Source organism: Mauremys mutica, chromosome 4 (genome assembly GCF_020497125.1).
Source record: "Mauremys mutica isolate MM-2020 ecotype Southern chromosome 4, ASM2049712v1, whole genome shotgun sequence".
Lineage (NCBI taxonomy): Eukaryota > Metazoa > Chordata > Testudines > Geoemydidae > Mauremys > Mauremys mutica.
In genome coordinates, this window is record NC_059075.1 from 13,232,922 (window position 1) to 13,258,304 (window position 25,383).

The 25,383-nt window shown below is 45.8% G+C and overlaps 1 protein-coding gene and 1 long non-coding RNA gene across 3 annotated transcripts in view; one reads left to right on the forward strand and one right to left on the reverse strand.

Annotated features, from left to right (window-relative positions):
• RTN1 (reticulon 1) overlaps window positions 1-14,960 on the reverse strand; it is a 200,789-nt gene extending 185,829 nt beyond the window's left edge. Inside the window, exon 1 of one of the 2 annotated variants that reach the window (XM_045015349.1) lies at window positions 14,575-14,960. In XM_045015349.1, coding sequence (XP_044871284.1) covers window positions 14,575-14,752 — 178 coding nt within the window. In that variant the 5' untranslated portion in view covers window positions 14,753-14,960. Of the gene's footprint in view, window positions 1-13,521; window positions 13,571-14,574 lie in introns of those variants that run through there. The other variant, XM_045015350.1, reaches the window with a different exon arrangement.
• Window positions 14,961-16,344: 1,384 nt separating this feature from the next.
• LOC123369595 lies at window positions 16,345-20,435 on the forward strand. Its single transcript, XR_006579096.1, has 3 exons — window positions 16,345-17,160; window positions 18,044-18,254; window positions 20,018-20,435. It is a non-coding gene; the product is annotated as an uncharacterized LOC123369595 (long non-coding RNA).
• The last annotated feature ends 4,948 nt before the right edge of the window (window positions 20,436-25,383 follow it).

Here is a 25,383-nt window from a genome sequence, read left to right on the forward strand (position 1 = left end):
ACCATCTGTACTCGTGTTGTATTGTCTAAGGCCACTGAGTTATGGGCTGCCTAAAGAACACCTCCTAGAGAAGAGCAGAATGTCAGTGCTAGCAACCAACCCGAGAAAACTACTGTTAAACACCAAAGGCCATATCCCCAGCATGGCACCATCTAAGTCAGCAATTTCCCACTTACGCCAGCAGAGAATTTGACCCCAGGAACCATGTTTTCTAATCCTGCATTCTGTGCCCCTCCCCGAAAACTGCTCCCCACTTTCCTCCACCTCTTAAACTAGGAATTGGCCAGGAACAGTTCTAGACAAAGAACATAGAAACACACAGGCATTCTGAATAAAGGCATTTAGCATTAAAATATTGGTGCACTCTTAGTTCCTGCCCAGAATGATTTCCTTAAAGACTAGACAATCTAGTGGAGTCACAGGGTCAGAAACTGTAGTGAATAAAATCAATTTGTATGAAAAGTGCTGGAGGCCATGACATAATCCTCTTTCCCTTCTTCAGTGCATGCAGCCAAAAACATCTTATAAAATCAATGGTCCTCCAGGAAGTACAAAAGTAAGAACTAGAGCTGTGCAGAGACAGGTGTCTCAGTTTCATGGAGGATTTCAATATTTCAAAAGTTTTGGTTTTGTTTTGATTTGGAATGAAATTTGTAAACTCTCTGCAAAAGGAAAGGAAGCCGGGGCTCCCAGGCAGTCCACCTGGCAGGCTGCCCCAGAGCAGTGGACAATGGAAGTCCTGGGGTCCCCCCACTCCAAAGCAGCCTATGTGGCAAGTTGCTAAGGAGCTGGGTGGGAGAGGTGGCAGAAAACCAGGCAGGTTTCAAACCCTGCCTGGCAGGCAGGGGTGCAACAGAACCTTGGAACATCAGACAAATTGAAGTATCCGCACAAAATTTTTCAATTGATGAATCACCAAATTCCAGTGAAAAATGTTTCATGGAATTTCCTATGACTTCTAGTAATAACCCCACTCTGGGCAGCCAGCAGGCTGTAACTTGAGTCTTCATCACCCAAGCATATGCCTCTACCATTCTAGTTAAAGGACTAATGCCCAGATCCCCAGAGATAGTTAAGCTCCTAACTCCCATTGTTTTCAGTGGAAGTTAAGAGCCTAAATACCTTTGATGATCTGAGCCTAAGTGCATTAGCTGGCAGTGGGGGTAGGTGTTATTCTCTCTGGACCAACCAGAGGGGAAACATGTAACACACTTTACAAGCATGTTAAACGAATAGACCAGTAGTGGAAAAAAGGAGCAACCAACTTGATACTGGGGGCCCCAGCAAGTGTTCACAGTACAGTATATGGCAGGGTTGCCAATTTTGATTGGACATATTCCTGGAGGTTTCATCCCATGACATAATCTTTATTTAAAAATTAATCTTCAATTCCTGGTGACTCCAGGACAGTCCTGGCGGGTTGGCAACCCTAGTATATGGACAGTTTACACTAGGATCCTGAAAAGGACAATCCAGACAAACTTTCTCTGCTTTTAGACTAATAGAAAAATATTTTGATGATGAAACATCGACAGGTATCACTGCAAGACCCTTTAGTACATCAAAAGTGGGAAACTGGTTATGATCAGTTTTAGCAAAAACAGCTTGTGCCTTCCCACCATCCAACGTGTAATCAGAACAAACCTCCAGCATTGCTATTAGACCATTCTGCTAGACCAAAGGACTCTGCTTAGCATAGTTCTTAGTGCCGAGTTCAGATTTTTAGAGATAACTCTGGAAAGCTTCACAGATTATATATTTTCCTCTTTAATTTACGCCTCAGAGGATAAATCTAATCAAAACGGCAGTGAAGATAGTTCAACCGTTTCAGGTCCAGGGCTGATTTATTAACAGTGGTTGCGTTACTCTTTCTTTCACAGCAGCTGCTGTGAATGATTCCATCTCCTCATTCTCCAAAAAATAATCTTTTTGCTGGCTATCAAATACAAGCTGACATACTTGCATACTAGACATGCACAAGTGCACTGCATAGTCTGATTCATCTGCGAAACATCCAACATGCTATCTGCTTGATGTAAAGTAGGTTGGAAGAGTGACCTATTAAAAGCAAGAGGAAAAAAAGAAAGCCTACTGCAGAGCTGTGAAACAATTAATTTTTTTCTTCCTCTTTGTTCAGCCACCTTTCCTTAGGTTGCTTTTTAGTTGCACTCAAATGTCCTGGTGAGTGACAACCTTATACAAACGTATATGGATAGATGGAAGATGCACAGGATAACTTCATGGCACGGCCGTACTAAATATTAGAGAGATTACATACTGTCCATTTGCTATGATCAAAGTGCAAGTATAATTCCCACATGTTATAGAGCATTACACCACAAAAAGTGTCACCTTAGCTCTGACCTACATATCTGGAAACTGAATTACAGCATGTCAGAAAGACAAGACAAAAATCCAAAGAAATGGCAATGGATCCTTGCTTTTAACCATGCTCAAAGATGCTCAAAGCAATCTACCTAGGACCCCTTACAGTAATTTTAAAGTATAGACGTTCCACTGTTGCATGTGATGGTAATTCTAAAATAGAATATAGAAATTTACTGTACAAAATAAAAATAACCTCGTGCTTTAAAGATATTATTTATCTTGCTCCAATTTAGACAGATAAAGATTGTATTTTCTGTTATAGGGCCTGCAATAGATCACGTACATTTCTAGATCTTACTGACATCTAGAGCTGATGGGAAACAAGAAAACACAAAACTTTTGAGAATTTGGCAAGAATTTATTAATTTTTTTAATAGTTTTTTTCAATCTGTGTCAAAATTTCTTCTAAAGGTTTTGATTTTTGAAAATGTCAAACATCTCAACAGCTGGGTCAAAACAAAACACATTTTTACTAATGTTTTTGTGAACGTTTTCAGAGTGAAGAGATGGATCATATCTTTAACTCTTTTGTGACTGTCTTCTTTAAAGTCAAAGATGACTATGAAAGGCTTCTGGATATTTTTGATGCATACTCTATACCTCAGAGAAATGTGGTTTGTGATAGAGTATTTTTCCATCTGAGAATTCAAGAACCAGGGGGAAATATTGATTTTTTTTAATGAGAGCTCTGCATACACTGGCTTAAAACTGTGGTTTTCAGAATGCAAAACATGAAAATATTAGAGCCAGGCAGCTCAAGCTATCAGGTTCACAGATAAAAACCTTTCAAAGCAGCTACAACTGAAGAAATATTTAACCCCAGCTACGGGTATTCTAATAGCAAAACAATCTGAAATGATGAAACAGCAAAACCTAGAGAAAACTGATAAACTTCCTTACCTTAGGGGTTTTATGATAATGACTTTTACCACTCAAGGTTTTGCTGTTCATCAGTTCAGACTGTTTTGCTGTTTGACTGGCTGTGGCCTGCAAGTGAATGGAGAGGCTGAGAGCTGTACAGACTGCTAAGAAAATCCTACAGCAGGAAGATCTATTCCTTGCTCTTCTGAGTCACAGATCACACCAGTAGCAGCTACTGGATATGGTCCAGCACAGCTCCTGATGGGAGGATAACTCAGAACTACTGTTCCAACTTTTGAAAAGAACCTATTTCCGAAGTGACTAGGCATGAAGAGAGTAACCAAACTGAATAAAAATGCCAAGGATGTGTCTACATTGTAATTAAACGCCTCCACCTGGCCCGTGTCAGCTAACCCAGTTCATGGGACTTGGGCTACAGGGCTGTTTAACTGCAGTGTAAACGTTCAGGCTCAGGCTGGAGCCCAGACTCTGGAAGTAGCCATACCAACTGTAAGAGGCCAATGAATTGAGATGAGCTATCATCAGCAGGAGAAAAAAAAAACTTTTGAAGTGATAATCGAGATGACCCATAGAAGGTGTGAGGATACTTAAATAATCTATTTCCCCATGTTAATTATCCTCACATCTTCTATGGGTCATCTCGATTATCACTTCAAAAGATTTTTTTCTCCTGCTGAGGATAGCTCATCTCAATTGATTGGCCTCTTACAGTTGGTATGGGTACTTCCACCTTTTCATGTTCTCTGTATGTATAAATATCTTCTTGCTGTATGTTCCAGTCTATGCATCCGATGAAGTGGGCTGTAGCCCTCGAAAGCTTATGCTCAAATAAATGTGTTAGTCTCTAAGGTGCCACAAGTACTCCTGTTCTTTTTGCGGATAGAGACTAACACGGCTGCTACTCTGAAAACTTTCACAACAGACGTCACTCAGTGAACTGTCAGATCTAGAACCTGGTGACCGTGTTCATGTCAAATTGGATGGAGAAAAAGGATGGACAACTCCAGCGCTCATAAAGAAAAATAATTCATCACCCAGATCATATGTGATGGAGACTGACAGTGGAGAGTTCAACAGAAACTGTTGACATCTACCATTTGTTCCTCATAAAGAACAATCAACAGAGCAAACTCTACAGACGGCAGATGCAGAAGAAGACGACTCAAGGATTCCAAAACAACCACAGCCAGTCATTGCAACTAATGGACAGCCTGATGACCAAGTTGTTACATGGTCAGGTCATGTAATTAGAAAACCAATACGATTCGGAGACAGTTAACAGACTGATGCATACTCAACTTCAAAGATAGCGTGATAGTGTAAATATTGTAATGGAATGCTAAACTGTGTTCTACTTTTCAGCTAGTAGGTGGTACTGTGTAAAATACCTTTTTAAAAGAACCTCAGCCATACCTGGCAGAGTATTAAGTGGTCTTATGATCAACATATGTGGTGTGTATAAGCAAGCTCTGTGACCAGTCCATATCTGGTACAGAAGTATGACAGCTGTATCAATTAAAATTTAGAGCAGAGAAATACTCCAATTTACATCATTCCCTTCATCTATGATGTTTACCAAAGGTACATAAGATTATTTCTGTGATAACAATTAATGACATGATCCTGTGAGGTACATAGCATCTCCTGAGATTTGCTGAACACTGATCAGAAGATGCTTCATACCTCATAAAATCAGGAACTGCGTTTTTACCAGTTATTTAAAAAAAAAATCCCTTCCTGTCTGTGCCTGCAGTTAGCAGGTGTAAATATTGGTGGCACAACTTCAGTAATTTAGATGCAGCTGTATAGCCAGTATTTAAGGCTCCAATTCACCAAAGTTCTTAAGTCAATGGGACTACACAAGCTTAAAGTGAAGCATATGTGGGCTTAAGAGTAATTAAACTCTATAAGGGTAGTTAAGCTCTAGGATAGGCTTCCAAGGAAGATGTGGAAACCCTATCACTGGAGGTTTTTAAGAAAAGGTTGGACAAATGTCTGTAGGGGGCTGGACTTGATGACCTCTCAAGGTCCCTTCCAGCTCTACATTTCTATGTTTCTATATGCTTAAGCACTTTGCTGGATTAGGGCCTAAGTGTCTAAAATGATCTAAATTGCACTTGTAGTTATTTGTGCCTACAAACTGCTGGCACCAGAAGAGAGGCCCCTCATGCCAGCTGCACAGACATTAGCCAGAGACACAGTATTCTGCAAAGTAGAAATGGGCTGCACCTGGTAATGCTCATGTTCTTCCCATTCCCCCAAAAAACATCTGGGGAGACCACTCCAAAACAGGACTAGAGGCCAGGCATTCTGGGGCTGGTCATAACAATCTATTTGCCTGCCTGTGTGTTGACACCTCATGACCCAGCAATGCTCGCTGTGCGCAGCCCACACAAATTATTTCTGCTGCTGACAGGAATAATCTGCAGATTGGGAGGGGACTGCTGCTGACCTGAATAAGGCTGAGCACTGGTGCTGCTTTGGCAGAATATATTAAGTCTTGTTCCAGAATCTGGCCTTTTTCTATTGCTGCTGAGTGCTAGTTTAAAAATCAGACTCAGTGAGAGAGATGCTCTCGCTGACGTGGGTGTGCTGGGATCTGTACTTGGGTCAGGTGCTTTTCACATCCCAGGTATACAAGATGCTATCTTTGGGTTGCTTAGTCATAGTGCAGGCTGTGGGTGGCATTCAGAAGAGCAACAAGTGCCTGCCAGCCCGGAGAAGCAGCACTTCGTGCAATCCCATCGCATGCTGACACAACAAACAACTTTGTTCACATACTGTGGATTCAGTATATCTAGCTCCTCCTTCACTGCACTGCCACGGACAGAACAAAGGGTAGCACAGAAGAGGGATTGTATTAAAAACAAACCAACCCTTCCTTCTTAGGCAGTCTTGCTTCCTTCCTAAGGGCCTAATCCTGCTCCCATTGACATCAATCAGGGACAGTCTAGGTATAGTGAGTCCTGTGTCCTCTCAAGGTCCCTTCCAGCCCTATATTGCTAGGACTTTAATGGTGCCAGATCAAACCCTAAACATAGCCCTTCTCTCATTCTATTCCTTGAAAAAGGCCTCTGCATATTTTCTAAGCCCTGATTGAAGGTTCACAGATCAGGGTGAAGATGTCTTTAATATTACTGCTAATAATAATAATTTAACTGCAGTTAATAAATTCAGCACTACTTAAGAAAAGAAAATTGGATGTGATCCAGTGCAGGGGACCCCACCATATAAGACCCAATTCAAGCGAGAACTTACATCAGTATATGGGATTTGCAGGATTTTCATGGTACAGAAAGCCATGCCCTGTGATTAATTCCACTCTCCTTCTTCTCCCCCCATGTACATTTTGGGGCATACACTCCCATGTGGCATGTTTTTTGAGGGCAGTGTCACTGCAGCACAAAGAGATGCTCTCAAACCAGAGGCTGTTAATGGCAATTGTGTCAAACTAATCTCAGCGCAAATATCTATGTTATCATATAAGATGTCATGATAATTTAATGCTGTAGCAAGGACAGGCATCTAATAATCACAATAACGGAAATATTCTAAGAACTCCTTGATGGCAGCTATTCAATTACATATAAAAACCCAATTCTAAGCTGTAGTAAATTATAAAGAACATATACACTGTTACTGGTATCTGAAAGAGACAGACTGGTATAGGTTATGCTTTGAAAACCTTTTCCATACCACTGATTCATTCGGTGTCTTTAACATTACCTAGTCCCTGATTCAGCAAAGTAAATTCTTAACTTTAAGCACATGCTTAAATAAGCCCATCCCTATTCTGCAAAGCATATAAGAATGTGCTTAAGCCCCACTGAAGTTAGGAAAACACACAAATATTTTGTTCAACAGAAATGGATTTAAGCATGTGCTTAACTGCTCTCGTATTTAGAACCTAAAATCTGTAGGTAAGTCTTGGCGAATTTACTTGCCTACAGACATAGTATTCCTATTAGAAGATATAGACCAGATCACTGATCTTGAATAAAAACTGTATTTAGACATGAAAATATTATGCATTGAAAAGTCTTTCTTAGTGCTGGAATCATGCTAAACATACACTACTATGTATCTTTACTTCATCTGATTTACAGTATTCATTACAAATAATATTCCATTCTTAGGAAAAAAAGTTTTGCTATGTCATATTTTTTTGTGCTAAAAACCCCAAGCATTTGTAAATTGCTCTGAACCGGCAGTAAGAGAAGAGAGAAAACAATAAAAGCTAGAACATAAATGCCCCATTAAAATGCAAAACCTGAATATGTTTTTGCACCACTTTGGAGGCAGAAGAATTACAATCTCAACTCATAAGTAAGTAAATATAAAATAGATGCATCAATAAACAACTCATAGAAAAGGTGTCTAATCTTCCCTTGCATGTAACGACCCCAGCAATGCTGATAGATGCAAAGGGCCTAATCTTGCCAGGTGCTGTGAGCCTCCTGTGAGTCAGTGGGATCTACCCAAAACTTTCCCCTGGGTAATAGGCACAGTAAGTAACTGGATACAGACCTTACTAAGTAGAATGAGAGCATATGTCACTCTTCCTTCCTCTCCCAGACTTGAATCCACCTGTACACTGTGATCTTTTGGGGCAAAACCCCCAAGTAGTTGCAAATCTTAAGGGTGGGTTTTTTTTTTAATTTCATAGATTCCAATGCCAGAAGGAACCACTGCGATCATCTAGTCTGACCTCCAAAAATCCTGTTTGAATCAAAATCAGATTTAAAAATTCAAAGTGCTGATGTTTCCACCACTTCTCTTAGAAGTTTGTCCCAATGGTTAATTATCCTCTCTGTTAACAATTTGTACCTTATTTCCAGTATGATGTGCAATTTAAAAGGCAAATCATGACATGAAAATATTTATGGCAGCCACAATAACTACACACCAATGTGATTAGATGCCCCCTCTCCCATACCCCTCCAACCAGCATTAAAAGGGCAGAAGTAGTTCACTGACCAGAGAGACAGTCAAACAAATGAAATTATGTTACAAGATTTACAGGTCCACAGGATGATGGAATTGGGACATCTAAAGTAACTCCCCTTCCACACATCTCCTTCCACTTCTCTTCCCCCCGCCCACCCTGATATATAAAACAGCTTATTACTGATTTATGGGATTAATACATTAGAGGTGAGTGATCTCTCCCCACCCTACTTCCCTCCCTACCCATCTTGTCTCCTTCTTCTTCCTGATCCTCCTCAAGTCATTTGCAATCCTTATTGGTTAAGAGCTAAGGTAGGCGGCGAGGGCAGATATACACACATATCGGCTGTGACCAGTTTTTTTCCCAGGGTCATCAATTTATTTAACCAAAAGGCCATGGCATATATACAGGCTGATGCTAGCTTTAGCAAGATACCCTCCACAGCAGTAGTGGTGAGGAAATGGCAGAGTTTTCGCTGGAATTTGATTGCCATGGGCTTGAGAAGTCATATTGCCGTACAGATTTTATGCAATAACAATACCAACAACACTTAGCTCTTACATACCACTTTTCTCTAATAAACCTCAAAGTATTCGACAAAGGAGAGCAAGAATCACTGTCCCCATTTTTACAGATGGGGAAACTGAGGCACGGTGCTAGGCAGTGACATTCTGAAGAATTTTGTTTGAATGACTGGTACTCCAAAGAAATGCACAATGTACTGACTCGCCACAGACTGGAGTGCACAGACAAGCTGTAAGGGAACTTTAGGAAGGTATAGACCCAAAAATAAATCTACTTTTTTTCCTATATCCTTTTGCAAATTCTACATCAGATCATATAATTGTTTGGTCTGCAAGGAGCCTCTATAATATAATCTGGTTCAACCTCTTAATTTGCAGGGCATTTTTTAAATTTTCAGGGATTATCCAAGGGGCCAAAGGGGAAAATCTGGTTACCTAGAACAAGAGGAGCCAAATACTGCATTGGCCTAAGTATGTACAACTCCACTTAAATCACTTTCAAACTAGGGCTTAATTCACCCTGAAGGCTTTAACTAGGTTGTGAACAAGACAGTAGTGGACATATTTTAAAGTGGCTGCTTTAGATACAGGGAGGTAGCTTATAGGGCAGGTGTCACTATACTACCAATGCTTTTCTTTCTACAGCAATTCAATAAATAAATGTCAGGAGCCCAGTATTCACATTGTGAGCAACCCTCAATGGCGGGAGGATGAAAAAATCTGCTAAGAAAACACATTTCAGTATCAGACATTGATATTGTATCAAATGACTGTATCACAGACACTACGACCAGGTCCTTACAGCAACCTGTTGATTAGCTAATGCTCTGATGTTCAGGGATGCTGAAGGGACCAGGTAGGTGCACAAAGCCTGTGCATTGTAGCTACATGGGCTCCAATCCAACACTCTAAACTCATTGACTCCAATGAGAGTTTTGCCTGACCAAGAGTCGAGCATCAGGCCCAGCGTCAGTGTCTTCTCAAGAGCTTGTTGTCCTGAAGACCATTTAAAATTCTCTTCCCGTCTTTAGTCATCATGCCGCCTTTGCTGCCTCTGGCACCCAGATAGCCCCAGACGCAGGGAAAAAGAGCAAATGAAAATGATTTATGAGCTAAGCTGTATCAACACGAAGGCAGGCGTATTCTGGGCTGAACAGTGCCGTCAGCTCATTCACAGCCTGAGCGAGCAAGCTTTGTGCAGGGGAGCCAAGGGGAATGGTGGGCGGCTGCAGCAGAAGCTGCAGACCCACTGGCTTTGTGCCTATTCTTGGGAGCTGCCATGTATATGTTGGAGAGGGCACGATGCAGCTGTCAGCCTTGCCTGAAGATTTGCATCATTTTCCCTCCCTCTGTTTTAATGTTGAGCTTTCAAATACGCATATCAATCTAATCAACAATCTACTGCCCTTAAGGGCTTGGCTGTGCAGCACTTTCTGCTAGGGACATTTGTCACACGTCGAGCTAAAGGAATCAAGTCGGACCACCATATTTAAAAACAAAAGGGCTAAGCTGCGGGGGTTAAAGCCACAGCTGTGTTAGGGAGGGTGTGAGGGGCAACACACCAGCTATGGGACACACACTACCTGCAGACGCAGGCAGGCTGAATGCCACCAGGGCTCAGGGGGCTACGGGCAAGAGAGGCAGCTGCTACACTATTGCGAGGGTACAGTCAGGGCTGGATTAAGGCAACACAGGGCACTCTGGTTCTGCCTCTGCAGCCTGTGCCATGCCCCACTTCTCCCAGCTTGGAGTAGAAGAAGGGGTCCCCTCTACCTCCACAAGGTGGTAAGAATGGCCACAGGGGTGAGCCCCAGCCCTTACCCAGCAGCAAGCATGTATCTGTTTGGGTAGGTAGGTGGGTTAGGCCTGCTGAACTCTTCTTCTTCTGCCACACACCAAATCCTATTTGGGTGATGTTGGCAGGGCCCCCAGAGCAATGGCTCTTGGAATTCACACCCTACTACAGTGCATGGAGCAGTTCTCCCATCTTGGAATGATTGTTTCAGGCTCTCTGCAGACTCAGGCAGATGTCGCTGCATCAGTTAAATTCGGGTCACATTTTCAAGCTTTTCTTCACAAGCATGTGGGCTAGAAATCTACTCTTTAATAAAAAATAATAATAACAAAACCTGAGATTATGACCTCCTCTTGTGATCCTGGGAATTGGAGCCCTGGGCACAGGCCTGTAGTGCCTATACCCTTAATCCAGCCTGGAATGCAGTATGTATACCTTTCAGTACCAGCCCTGAACTGCCAATCTGTGTGGCATTGGAGAGAATCCATAGTTCCACTTCTGCCCAACTGGAGATATCAGTTGGCTGCACCAGCCTACACCCTACTTGTTCTCCCAGGATTCTGGTGTGGTGAGGATGCAAAGGGCATCCTGTGTCCCACTCCCTCCTCACCCCACTAACACACCCCAACCAGGGGCCAGAATCTACCCGTCGCTATTCTGTCATTTTGTGTTTATCCCAGGCAACGCCTGATATCAGCCTGTGCAATATTTTTGGAAAGGTTTTTTTTCCAAAGAATTTTAATTACTGTCAATGGACAAAAATAAATAGCAGAATCCATGTGCAGATGGTGTGTTGGGTGGCATGGAGCTTTCTTCAGAAACATACAAATGCTTAGCAATCTCTCACTGCTGTTTTAATCTTGCAAGATCAGCCTACAGTGCTTCTTGCCCTCAACCAAGTTCACATTCTGGGAGGGGAAGACCATTCTCAGCACAAAGGGCTGAGCCGCATACAAAAGCAGAAGTACGTCCCCTCTTTCATCTTGCCCCTCCAGGGATGAAGAGTCACCCCAGTGATTTCTAATATAGCAGCCATGCAGGAGAATTAACAGATGTGGAAACCATAGCTTCCTATAGCCCAGATTTTGCTTGAGAAATCTCCAGGTCTAATTATGAGCGTTCAATGCAGCACAGCTATATCTCACTCCCGCTCCCCATCAGGAATTCATGGAACCTTTTCTTCAGTTTCAGTCAACCCTGGTTTTGGTTGAACACAAACGCTCGGAGTGAAACCTCTGTAAAAATTGTATTTCACTCCTAAATCACACCAAAGCCACTAACATCATTTTGACATGCAGCTGGTTTGGCTCAAAACTGAGCCCAGGTTGGCTTGAAAATATTCACCTGCCTTTCAACCGGCCCTGGCTGCGTTTCAAGTTTATAGCAAAATCCAAAGCCAGGGAAAGTTTGCAAGGTTTCGGGTTTCATAACAAAAAAGTTTTGCACAGCTAATGAGTAAATGCTCTTATTATTCTTAGTTGTCTGTATGTCAGTGGCATCTACAAGGTGCAGGGCACTTTCCAAACACTTGAGATGACACAGTTCTTACCTGAAGGAGCATGTAGCTTAGCAAATGAAAAACAACAGATCCAGGGTGTAGGAAGGGAATATATAACATACAAGCAGGACGGCTAGGGGTGTGACTGGGAAACATATTGGTGATTCCATTTTTTGTTTTGCTTCCATGTCTTGTTAATTGCATAAACTATCCCCAACTGTCTCCACAACCTAGTGACTATTACCTGGCTAACTTCTCTATGATGACATTTGCCGCATCTATGTATCTCCCTGTTGGTCTATTCCCACAGCTCTCAGGTTTTAATGGAATTGTGCACCTGAACAAGGCATGCAGGATGCCACCCTATGAACAACAGAGTTCAACTGCTTTTAAGAAACACAAGAAAGTTCTACATACTCAGCAATATGCGAATGCCCCTTATTTACTAACTTAAAAATAATCACACAGAAAGAGTATGTAAACAATGCGCTTCCCCCCTGTGAAATGAGACAACAATTACGATTATCTATGCCCTTTGGAACATAGAAACCACTGATATTATAGCAACAAAATAAAGAGAAGGCTGTGCGTGAATGCAGTGGATTCACTGGATGGAGTGCTCTGCTATCTCCCCCCCTCCCCCGCACCACCACCACACACACATACATTTTTTTAAATTATACAATGCACACAAAAGAGTATACTCATTTTAAAATATTTTGAAATGCAACATTAGCACATTTATTAGCTAATCTGGGGTCTCATCAATCTGCAACCGGTAAGCATCAGTTAGTATTTGTACTGCTGAGTTCTCTCTCTCCTCCCACCCCCCGAGTTTGGCACAAATATATATATATATTTATAACACCTCCGTGTAGATTATTCCAAATGCAACATCTTCATGATTTTCTCTACCAGCTAACTATTCTCTTTCAAATGCAGTGCACTCTGGAGAGCATCAGTGGCACCTGACAGATAAATTCAACACTGAAGAAGCTTTCATTAAACGTAGGGAATATCACAGTTTTTTCAGTTGAGTGGGGATTTGATTTGTGCTGTGCAAGAAGCCACCCATCTTTGTTCTTTATATAGTCTGAGCTTCAGGATTGCCATGTTTCTCTCCACAAATGAAGAAAGAAAGATTAGGTCCCCACAGCCATTTGTATAATTATACTTTTAAGGGAAATCTCTCTACCGAGGGACCCCCCACCCTCTACTTTTACACACACACACACCTCTCCCTTACATTTACATTACAACCCATATACCTCCCTCATCAATATAAAGTCACGTTTCACAACCTACCACCGAGATTAGCTAATGAGCAGCACATCAGGCAGATTTTACTGCCTGCCCAGAGCTCTAAAACAGTATGACATTGTCTCCATCAGCTGATAGGCATTAGACTCCATGTCACTACTGAACCCAGAAGAACCAAGCAGCCAGAAAGGCTGCAGCAAAACATCCATGTTGAGCACACACCCACCGAGAAAGCCAGGGCTGTGTGTAAGTGGAATCATGCGCCTCCACAATAGAGCCGGCAACAAATGGTCACGTAACGTGCGTTCCTCCTGGACAGCAAGTCTTTTGTGCTGAATGATGGTGAGAGATCAGACAGGGACCCAACCCAAAACGTTGCTCCTGATGCATCTGCGGTTATTGCATAACTGGGACTCATGTTGATCCCAAGCCTCTCACCTCCAACTTAGTCAACCCAAGTTTAATACTCTACAGCTGCATAATGGGGGCATCTGTTTCCCAGTGGACAAGAATTTAAATCAGCGCAGCCAACTTCCCACATGTCGATGGTTAGTTAGATTCCACCCCCCCCGCCCCAGCTGACAACGGAGAAAGGAAGGGGGGAAACCACAGAGAAAATATAGAAGCACTTTCCTCAAATAATTCTCCTATGAACTCCCAGAAGCTGAGGTCTCTGGATTTCACTAACAGGTGCGTGCCAGTGCCTGCTGCTACCACTCCTACCAAAGGAAAGGTGCTCCCAAGCCTAGGGAAACCAAATACATCCCCAAAGCAAACGACATGAACGGCATCCCTAAAAGCAAATGGGAAATAAACACAGCAAGAAGAAATATTTAAATTAAGCTGTGTCCCAAGAGCCAGTAGAAAATAAACACACTCCCCTCCCCCCAAATACTGAACTTCAATGAATCAATTCCACACGTTGAAATTAAACAAGGGCCAGATTGGGCTCTCCGAAGCAAACGCGGATTAACTCCTTGAACTCAGCCAGTCGGTCCGGATTGACACAGGTGTAAGGGAGCTCACGGGCAGCCCGGAGAGAAATAACCTCCCCCCCCCCCCCCGAGCTCCAGAGCCGGGCGTGCGGCGCCCAAGGGACCGCAAAGCGCTTGCGGGAACTCGGCAGAGCCGCCTGGTTCTTTCGAGCGGCCGGGCTCTCTGGTTCCTTGGCGTGTCCCTCCTGGCGATCGCCAGGCAGCCGGCAGGGAGCGGAGCCGGGGGGGGGGAGGATGCTGCCCGCCACCCTTTGCGGAGCGCCTCTGGGTACCTCGCCTTTTACCTGCGGATGCAGTCGCCATGGTAACGGGCGGGTGTTCCCTGGCGGAGCCGCCCGGCAGCTGCGGCTGCTGCGCCCCGTCTCCATCCCTCCGCTGCGCCCCGGCCCCGGCCCCGGCCCCGGCCCAGCGCGCCCCGGAGCCCGACAGCGGCAGCCCCTGGCGATCCGGCGGCGCGGACATGCTGGCTTCCCGGCTCGGGCTCTCAGGCAGCGGGAGGAGGCGGTGGCCGCTCGAGTAGCTCAGAGCCGCTGCTGCTGCCGCTGCCGCTGAAGCTCCACTAGCGCTGATTACGCAGGTGAAAATGGCTTGTTTAGTTGGAGCCTTCCAGCCCTTGCGTCACCCTGTGGCTGGCATATCACAGGGCAGCGAGCTGCCAGCCGGGCTCCCCTTCTGCCCCGTTTAACTGCTTCACGCAGGCAGGCACCGAGCGCTCGGTACAGAGGGAGAAACGTCCCCTGCCCGTTCTCCCCACCCGCCTCCCCTCCCCGCCTTGTTCGAGTTGCTCAGCACAAGAGACTGCAACATGGCAGAACCTGGCTCTGCCTGCTTGGGGCCAGCGCCATTCCCAGAGAACTCCAGGGAGTGCACAAGGACTCCTGTGCTTTTTGCAGATACAGACTAAGGGGGCTGCTACTCTGAAACTGGAGCACAGGCGCTCGGGATCTGGCCCTTGGTCGTTTGCACAGAACAAGGCAGGGATTCCTCCCCACCCCGCCATCACCCAACAAAAGATGTGCGCTGCTCCCTGAATGTTTCCATGTGTTTACAAAACACACGGCTGTCTGTTTGCAGCTAGGCTGGGAAGGATGAGATTCGCAGCTCATTACAGCTAAACGACAGCTGTCACAATAAACTCATGAGTGACGCGCTTGCTTACTAATTCACCAACTGCGGGAACTGACACTGGGCTTCCCAGAGGCACAAGGCGGGTGAGGTAGTATTTTTTATTGGGCCAACTTCTGTTGGTGAGAGGGACAAGCTTTCAAGCCACCCCAGAGCTCCTCTTCAGGTTTGGGACCACAAAGGCTACAGCGACGCTGCATACAACATTGGGCTTCCTGGTCATTAGCTGACAACTAACAAGGTTTCCTTGTCATTAGTGATAGTCTAATGTTTTTTTGATAACATAATGGCTGGGAATTATAGAGCAGTATCCAAGGATCTCCAGTGTGAAACTCCACAAGACCTGGTGAACTAGGGAATTATTACCACCCCACTTTTAGCTGGATGGGGAAACTCAGGCAGGTGGCTACTAAGGGTAGGGGGTAGAAACAAGCAGAGTGATGCAGGGGGTAGAAACAAGCAGAGTGATGCAGTACCGTCTTCCTGCAAGGTACTAAGCACCCTTAAGTGAAGCTAGTGGGAGCATCTTTCAGGAGGTAATCATCACCTCACAGGATTGAACCCTGGGGGACACGTGATTTGTCACATGGTAAATCAGTGGCAAAGCCAGGAGTAATTACCCCATTCATGTGACTCTCAGACCTGCGCTTTCCCTGTTGGAGATGGTTTACCTACAAGCAGTGGGCCTTAATGGTCGTTTCATTGTATTCAAGGTCATTCCTAGGCACTGGACCACTGGAGGGAGATGTCAGCAGAGGCAGGGTTTAAAGCAGGTATATATTTTCAAAACCTAACCCCTATTCTCCCCGCAAAAGAGGAAGTTCAGCATGTCTGACTAACTCCATCAGTTCTGGTATTTTCCCCACTCCTTCCAGAACCCTCCCTTAAAATCTGCCTAATTCTTGGGGGGACGGGCAGTTCTGCAGGAGGCCCAGACAGCTCTGCCACCCAGTCTAAGTGGCTTCTGCTGGTCACCAGAGATCGTGTCTCCATGGGCTCCCCTCAACCATAGCTGTCACTAGAACACACGAGGAAGTTGTGTGTAGAAAGGCAGAGGGGAAAGAAGCACAAATTATACAAGCTCAGCTTCCCTTGCAGGCTGGAGTGGTGAGCGTGTGAATCCAGAGATGCCCAGAGAGCTTCAGCTCGCAGCCAGGATGGCCAATCCATAAGCTTAGCAAGCTTCAGAGCAAGAGGAAGAGCTCATCTACTCTGTTTTCCATTGGACTGACCACATTTGTTCTTGCATGGGGCCTGTGTCATTTTAATTTTAATTTTTGTAACAAATGGCTCATGGCCACGGGGACAGAAACACTCTGAATTAGTAAAACAAACAATAGCGGAAGCATGGTCATCATCTGAAGACCTTGTCAATCACCATTGCCAGAGTTGCATACCGACATGGGCCGGGTGTGCTCCTAGAGGCCACATGTAAAAGAGCCCCTGTAAAAGAAAGCCTCTTATTGGCCCTTCCAGCCTACTAAGAATTAGATCAAATAACATAGAAGAGATTCCATGTGATGAGGCATCCGCCCCACACTGGCAGAGAAGGGATTAATAGAGCCCTAGGGAGGCTGCGCAGGAAGCAGCCAATAGGAGAGGGGCTGCGAGGAACAGCCAGTCAGGGCCCAGCAGGCCCATATAAAAAGAGCTGCTGAGCAGAGAAGTGTCAGTTGCTGCTAGGAGTAAGGACTGTGTCCCTGGAAGACTGAGGGCAGGTCTTCACTACCTGCCGAATCGTCCAGGTAAGTCGTCCTAAGATACGCCGACTTCAGCTACGCTATTTGCATAGCTGAAGTTGCGTATCTTAGGTCGACGACCCCCCCTCCCCCCCACTAGTGTAGATCTGGGCTGAGAGAACTATAAGGACCTTGGACAGAGCAGTAGCTGGCTCCTGGGGACTGAGCAGCTGAGGCATTGAGATAAAGGCGAAGAAGGTGCTGGGGCCATGGGGAACGAAGTGGTCCAGGGAAACAGAGTGGCATTGAAAGAGGTTACAGAGGAGCAGCAGGAGGCTGCTATTTACAGGGTCCCTGGGTTGGGGCCTGGACTAGTGGATGGGCCTGGATCCTAAGTTCCCTCTAAGCCATGTGGCTGCGCAGCAACTTATTAAGCGCCGCTCAGGACTGCAGCAGGGAGAGATGCCTCTCCCCTATCCCCAGACCTCCCGCCTCTCCCCCAGCCCGGACCTGCCACGGCCAGTGGTGAGAGGCGCCTCGGCCCGGACCTGCCGCAGCCGGCGAGGAGAAGCGCCCCAGCCCAGACCTGCTGCAGCCGGGGGAGAGGTGCCTATCCCCCAGTCCTGAAGCTGCAGTAGCAGGGAGAGGTGTCTCTCTCCCCCCAGCCCAGGTGCTGCGGCACGGAGACAGAGCTGGGGGAGTCCTCTCTCCCTGGGGCAGCCTGCACTCCAAACCCTGCATCCCTGACCCCACCCCAGACCCCGCACCCCCAGCTGGAGCCCTCACGCCCCCGTGCCCCAACCCTCTACCCCAGCCCTGAGCCCCCTCCCACACTCTGAACCCATTGGCCCCACCCCCGCCACATGAATTTTGTGATGTGCACCACTATGGAGGTAATGTGTCACACGTCACCTCCATAGTGGTGCACATCACAACATTCATTCTGCAGATGTGTGGTAAAAATTAGAGGGAACACTGCCAGGGTTCTCCCCGCTTGCCACTGGACTGTTGGCCCGAGAGACCTATCCCTGGAACGGGGGAACACAGATGATGACTAGCTGGAGGGCTGAGGCAAGACGAGGATGCTGCGGTTCTGGGAGCTGAGAGAGGAGCCGTAGTTGGGAGCAAAGACTGTGTCGGTGTGCAGACTGCAAACGTAGGTATCAGCCTTGAGTTAATCTCCATCACAACCAGGAGGCGGTGCCAGTCTGGCAGTGAGGTCCAATGACAGTCCAATCTAGGAGAATGGTGGTCACAATGCAGAACCTCAAAGCATGCACACACAAATTGCTTCGCTTTGCATTGTAGCCCTTTGTGCTTTGGGGATGACATAGGCTGCTGGGCCAAAGTGACTGAGCCAAGAAGGGCTTTTGGTCTCAGAAGCAGCATTGCTGGCAAAGAGCATGGGGCTTGATGAAAGAGATCAGCTGATATGGCAGTAGAAAAAACAGCCTCTCTTCCTTAAGAATTTATTCTTGAGGCTTTAGAGCAAATTGGCTACAATATTAAAGAGAAAAGCAAAAGGCCTTTTGACATAACTGGGAAACCAAATTAAAAACAACCCCATCAAACCATTAGGGTATTGCAGGCCCTTGTTGAGGACAACACACTGCACGCTGTGTTTGCAGCACAGTATTCTCAGTGCTAAGCTGCCTCACTTGCTCCTGCAAGCATTGGTTGCCTGAGATCAGCTGCACTACTTGGGCCTACAGTGCTTGATTCTCCGCCTGAAGGCAGAGGGCCCATTTGGGTGAGTCCGATGCTTCTAGTAGTGGCTGCCGTGGTGCTGCTGAGTCCATCCTTCTCACATCTGTCTCTCCAGCAACTCGCACCTGAAGAAAAGGAGCAGCGGCGCCATCACCACCTACTGTGGTGAAACTGGCCATGCCATCTCAGCCTGCCAAAGAGCATGGGGCAAGGAGCTGACCCCGACCTGGGAGCAACCAGCTTGGACCCTCAGAGATGAGAACTTCCTGTACCCTTGTCCTCACTGAGATGCACTCTGAGCCCCATCCAGAGGCTTCCCGTTTGCAGGTGTCTATCTAGCTGCACATTTTGGGAGACCTCCCCCACCCCCAGTATATTGCCCTCCAACAGGCCCTCATTGATTCGGGAGCAGCCAACAATTAAATGTTTTGTGCACTGAAACATCTAAGTAGGAGACTATGGAACTCCCCCCCTCCAAGTACCGTGATTACACTGATGTCTTTGAGAAGAAGAATGCAGAAAACCTCCCCACACAACTTCAGCCAGGGGCAAAAATGCCAGAGGTTCATTTCAAATTTTTTCAAAACAAGCTAAACTCCTCACTGCCCTGCTCTGAAAAAACACCAAGCTCCATTGGTCACACATGGCCCAGCATGCATATGAGCAATTGCAGCTTGCCTCCACACTGCTTCATATTGGCCCACCCTGACATGGTGCAAGCTTCCATTGTGGAAGCCAAGGCTTCTAGTACGGCGATAAGGGCAGTCCTCTCCCAAAGGCATGGATTAAAGCAAATACTGCATCCCCTCGTCTATGACTCCAGGAAGCTCACACCTGCTGAGCGAAACTATGAGATCCTGGACAAGGAACTCCTGGCAATTAAGACTGCCTTTGAAGAGTGGAGACATGACTTGGAAGGAGCCCATCATCTGGGTCCAAGTGTTCACGGACCACAAGAACCTGCAGTACCTATACAGACCAAGACCCTGAACCAACAACAGCTCTGATGGGCCCTAGTCTTCTCCCAGTTCAACTTTACCCTGACTTACTACCTGGGAACCAGGAACGGCAAGGCCAATGCCTTGTTCCAAACATATGACCCTGACTCATGAGGCCCCAGTCTGGAACCAGCCCATGTTTGCAAATCCCATGACTTTCTTAATGCCACTCACTGCTCAGATCTGATTGCACTCATCCGTTCTGCCTCCATCTGCAGAATTCCATCCAATGAGTTGGCCAAGAACCACATGACACCTATAAGGGGATCACATTTGTGAAGGACTGCATCTATATTCCCCCCTGGACCTGCAAGAGTGGCAGTTCTCCAACTGTGCCATGGCAAGTGTCTTGCACGGCACCTTGGCAAGACATGGCAATATAAAACTCAACGATTAGCATATCATTTTTTCTGGTGGCCCCGAATGAACACCATGGTAAAGACATTTACAGCTTCCTACTAGGTGTGTGCCTGCATCAAGATCCCTTGCCAGAAACCCTGCAGTCTCCTCCAACCTCTGGACACACCATCTTGGCCCTGGGAAGCCATTTCCTTGGACTTTGTGGCAGAACTACCAGAATCCAGTGGTTTCACTGCCATCTTAACAGTGGTAGATGCTCTTCTAAAATGGCTCACTTTATTCCCTGCACAGGTTTACCCTCTGCAGAGGAAACTGCCAGGCTCTGGATAAACAATGTAGTCCAGCTTCATGGTCTTCCAGATCATATCACCTCAAAACGGGGACCCCAGTTTACTCCCCACTTCTGGCATGAGGCCCTACATTTATTAGGAGTCCATATGCACCTGTCCTTTGCCTACCATCCTCAGTCAAACGACCAAATGGAAAGAATCAGTCAGATCCTTGAACAATACTTACGAAGCTACATCAACCATCACCAGGATGACTGGTCTTCACTGTTACCAATGAAGAGTTTTCATACAATAATGTGGACCATGCATCATAAGCCATGGCCCCTTCTTTAGCAACTATGGGTACCACCCCTGCCTTCGCCCACAACTACCACATCCTCCTCCAACCCATCTGCCTCAGACCTAGTAGAACACATCCATCACATCCAAGAGGAGGTGAAGGGACATCTTGAAAAGGCAAAAGGCATGCAGACATACACAGACAACAGGGTCCCACCTACTCTGTAGGACAAAAGATAAGGCTTTCAACAGAACATCTCCGCATGGACAGACCCTCTTGGACACAAGACAATTGATTCATTGGCTGATACTGCATTCAGTGATAAATTAACCTAGTCACCTTTGAGCTTCAGCTCCTTCGACCCGTTAGGATATGTCTATGCTGCAATTTGACAGCCGCAGCTGGCCTGTGCCAGCTGACTTGGGCTCATGTAACTCAGGCTAAGGGGTTGTTTAATTACAGTGTAGACTTCCGGGGTTGAGCTGGAGCCTTTGCTCTAGGACCCTGTGAGGTGGGAGGGTCCCAGAGCTCCAGCTGCAGCCCAAGTCCAGAAGTTTACACTGCAGTTAAACAAACCCTGGAAACCCAAGTCAGCTGGCATGGGCCACCCACGGGTATTTATTTGCAGTGTAGACATATCTTCAGACATACCTTCCATCTTATGTTCCATGTCTCACTTCTGAAAACATACACTGAGAACACATTCCCCCATAAAGTCCAATCACCATCCCCACCAATACAGGAATACATTAGGAGTCGACATGCTCCTTGTGAAATATGTTGTACATGAAGTCCTCGACTCTAAGAACAAACAGGGCAAATTAGGATACCTGACTGACTGGCAAGGTAGGTTATGGCCCAGAGGAATGCACTTGGGAGCTAGAGGAAAGTGTTCATGCTCCTGCCCTGGGCTTTCCATAAGGGCCACTCTGAGAAACCTGGACCCACATTGCCCAGAGGGCACTCATAGGGAAGGGTGTGATAGCATGACCCACAGGTCTCAAACCTGTGTCTGGAGTGTTTCTAGAAGCAGCCACACTACAGCCCTCCATCTGGAAGGCTACAGATGCTTGCTTACCTGGGACCCATGAAGCCCAGCCCCAGTTTGAGGCTCCTGCAGTCCTATTGGTGGAGACCAGGAGCAGCTGACTGGCCTGTTGGCCCTATGACATTACCCAAGGTACAATCTGGACTGTTGAACAGCTGTCCCCCCTCAATTATCCAGCCTGGGGTGCCTTTCACACTGTTTTGCCATGAGAGCAACCACTCGCGGTCTGCTCACACCCAGCCTCCAGCATGGAAATCATTCCCAGCTACACTGTATGCAGCCACCATTTAATTACACTGCAGAGAAACACCAGCAAATTCCCAGTCCCAGACTTTCCCCCAGAAATCTGCATCGTGCACTTCTCAGTCTTCTCCTGGACAACACAGCTTTTGTTACTGGAAAATGGTATGCACAGATCCTGTTATCCCAAATGAAGTTTCCCAAACACTTCAATCCAAACACACTGGTTTAGATAAAACAATAAAACAAGTTTATTCACTCCGGAAAGATAGATTTTTAAGTAGTTACAAGTAACGAGGCATAAAAGTCAGAACTGGTTACAAAGAAATAAAGGGGAGGAAATGCAACTAATACCTAACTTAAAGTGAAGCTAAAGTAAGTGTTGCCACCTTTCTAATTGCTGGTAACCGGACCTCAAGGCCCTGCCCCCTTCCCCGCATCTTTCCCCCAATTTTCCCCCAAGGCACCATCCCCTGCTCTGCCTCTTCCCCTGAGGCCCTGCCCTTCCTCTGCCTCTTCCCCCAGAGGCCCTGTCCCCATTTCTCACACCTCTTCCCCCCCGTTGCCCATCGCTCGCTGGAGCATCTCCACCTCCCTACCTGCCCCCAGCTGGGCTGCCTCTGCTCTGTGGCTGGGACAGAAGCTGCTGCAGCCTGACAAGGAGCCTGCCTGCAGGTAGGAGGTGGCCCTGGCTAAGCAGTGGCTGGTGTGTGTTAATGACCCAGCGCCCAAACCTGCCCCACGGCAACCAGACTTTTGGTGTCCAGTCAGTACATCTGACCAGACACTGCCAGGTTCCCTTTTTGACCAGACTTTCTGGTTAAAAACTAGGCACCTGGTAACTCTAAATGGCACCTGGACACAGAAGCCAAAAAACAGAGTGTCCGGGTAAAACCCAGATGGGTGGCAACCCTAAGCTAAAGTGAATTCAAAGCAAAGGGTCTCTCTCACCACATGTTACAGGAGTCTCACTGGCTGAAGCCATGATCCCTCCCCAGTCCTTTGTCCTTCAAGTATTTCCATTCCATGAGCAAAGATGAAGGGAGAGATCATTTGGGGCATATATTCCCCCATTTTTCTTTTTTCCTCTTCTTTGGGAATCATCTTCAGCTAGAGTTCTGCAGACATAAAGTCTGTGGGGCTGGGGACCTTCCAGATGTTTCTTTCCAAGATGTAAATTTCTCACTCACACCTTTTTTCCTGTAAAAGAATGGCTACTTAATCAGGTGATGGTCTATTTGATTTCGGTGACACCTGGCTGAGACATCAGTTTGCCTTTTGGCTCTGAGGAACTGGTTTGTGGCTGCTCTTAATAATATCATACAGTAGAATGTTATAACTTTACATACAGTGTTGCCACACATTTTAACAAGACAATAATGATCAGAAAATTATGAGTTTTCAAATGATACCTCACAAGGCACACTTTGTACAACATTTGTCATAATCTTGTAAAAGGAATGTACAGAGGTATATAGACTGTTATACCCTACTTAAGCCACTAGCAGGAACAGGAAACTGTCTGAAAAGCTGGCTCTATCCTGTTCTAGACTGTGTGACTCCTGCTCATGCTCCCTGATTTCCTGGCATCTTGACCCAGCGTGACTCCTAGCATCTGATGCATGGTTCTGACCTCCAGCTTGTCTCCTAACTCTGACCTCCTGGTATCCTGACCCAGCCTGACTCTGGTGCCTGACTTATGGTTCTGATCTCCAGTTTGTCTCCTGCTTTTGTCCTTCTAGTATCCTGACCTAACTGATTCCTGTCTTGTGACCACAAACTCTGGCTCTCACTCTGACTACTAAGTCTGGTTGCCCACAACCTGGCAGTGACGTTGGGTGGTGTTCAGCGATCGCTCAGTGCTTCAGGTAATTTTAACAAATCTGGGTTTATTCTGTGTCCAATTCTAATTGGCTGTGTGCAACAAGAGCTTCACCATACACCCCCAGACAGAGTCCCTTTCTGGAAAGCTCAGCCCTTAAAGATGCAGGTCCCAGTTCTTCTGACTGTATTAAAGTAATGATGAAAAAAAAAAAACTCTAATTTTTAACTTTCAGTATAAAGGAGGGAGAGGTAAGGAGTGGTTAGAGCACTAGGCTAGGACTTTGAAGATCCAGGTTTAATTCCTTAGTCTGTGACAGACAGACAGCTTTGGCAAATCACTTAAAGGCCAAGATTCTCAGAGTTATTTAGGTGCTTCACTCCAATTGATTTCCAATGGAAGTTAGGTGCCTAAATACCTTTGATAGCATTGATCTTACTCTTTGCAGTCCCAAGTTTCCCATCTGTAGAATAAGCATAATAGTACTTCTCCACCTCACATGGGTGTTGTGAGGATAAACAAGATTGTGAGGCGTTCAGCTACTACAGTACAGTACTGGGAGCCTATAAAGTATTCATGAGTGACTGGACTCATTAAATACAAGGCTAAATTTGTGTGGGTGAGTTCTCATAGTACTGTAACTTTAATCCTTTTATAACCTTAAACTTGTGTTCACATACGGGTTGTAGAAGCAGGCCTGATATTACATTTGGAAGTAGGCTCATTGACTTTCAAAAAGTTGTTCTCATATAACATTTGCAGGGTCAGGATTTCTTTGTGCCTTTAATTGATATGGCACTTAGCACTTCAGATCCATACTTAAAAAAAAAAGTTACTGCTTTACATTTCAGGATCACTTTGTAGTATTTTCTGCATATTGCATTATTCAAATTGGAGGCAACAAGGTTTAAATTTACATCTGTTGTACCAATCTGCTACTTTGTCCCTTGAATTAAAATATTGATAACAGACCCAGTACTACAGTCTATGCATACCCAGTCCTCCAACTGACATTAGTCATGCAGTTTTCAGTCCCACTATGAATAACTTTGAAAAAATAATTTTTATTCTCAGCATTTTACAGTTGTGTAAACATTTTGGACTGTTTTTATAGCTTGCACAAGTGGCCTGTTCTTTCCAGAATATAACTTCACCTTAAGTGCCTTTTTGAAAACATAGAATATCAGGGTTAAAAAGGGCCTTAGGAGGTTGTCTAGTCCCATCCCCTGGTAGATTTTTACCCCATTTCCCTAAATGGCCCCCTCAAGGATTGAACTCACAACTCTGGCTTTAGCTGGTCAATGCTCAAACCACTGAGCTATCCCTCCCCCCTATGACCCATTTGAAACAGCTATGCTGGTTGTTACAGTTTGTAAACAATCTTGCTTTGTCATTTGTGGGGGAGGGATAGCTCAGTGATTTGAGCATGGCTCTTCTCTGAATCCTCTCCAATTTATCAACATCCTTCTTTAGTTGTTGACACCAGAACAGGACACAATATTCCAGCAGTGGTTGCACCAGGCCAAATACAGAGATAAAATAAC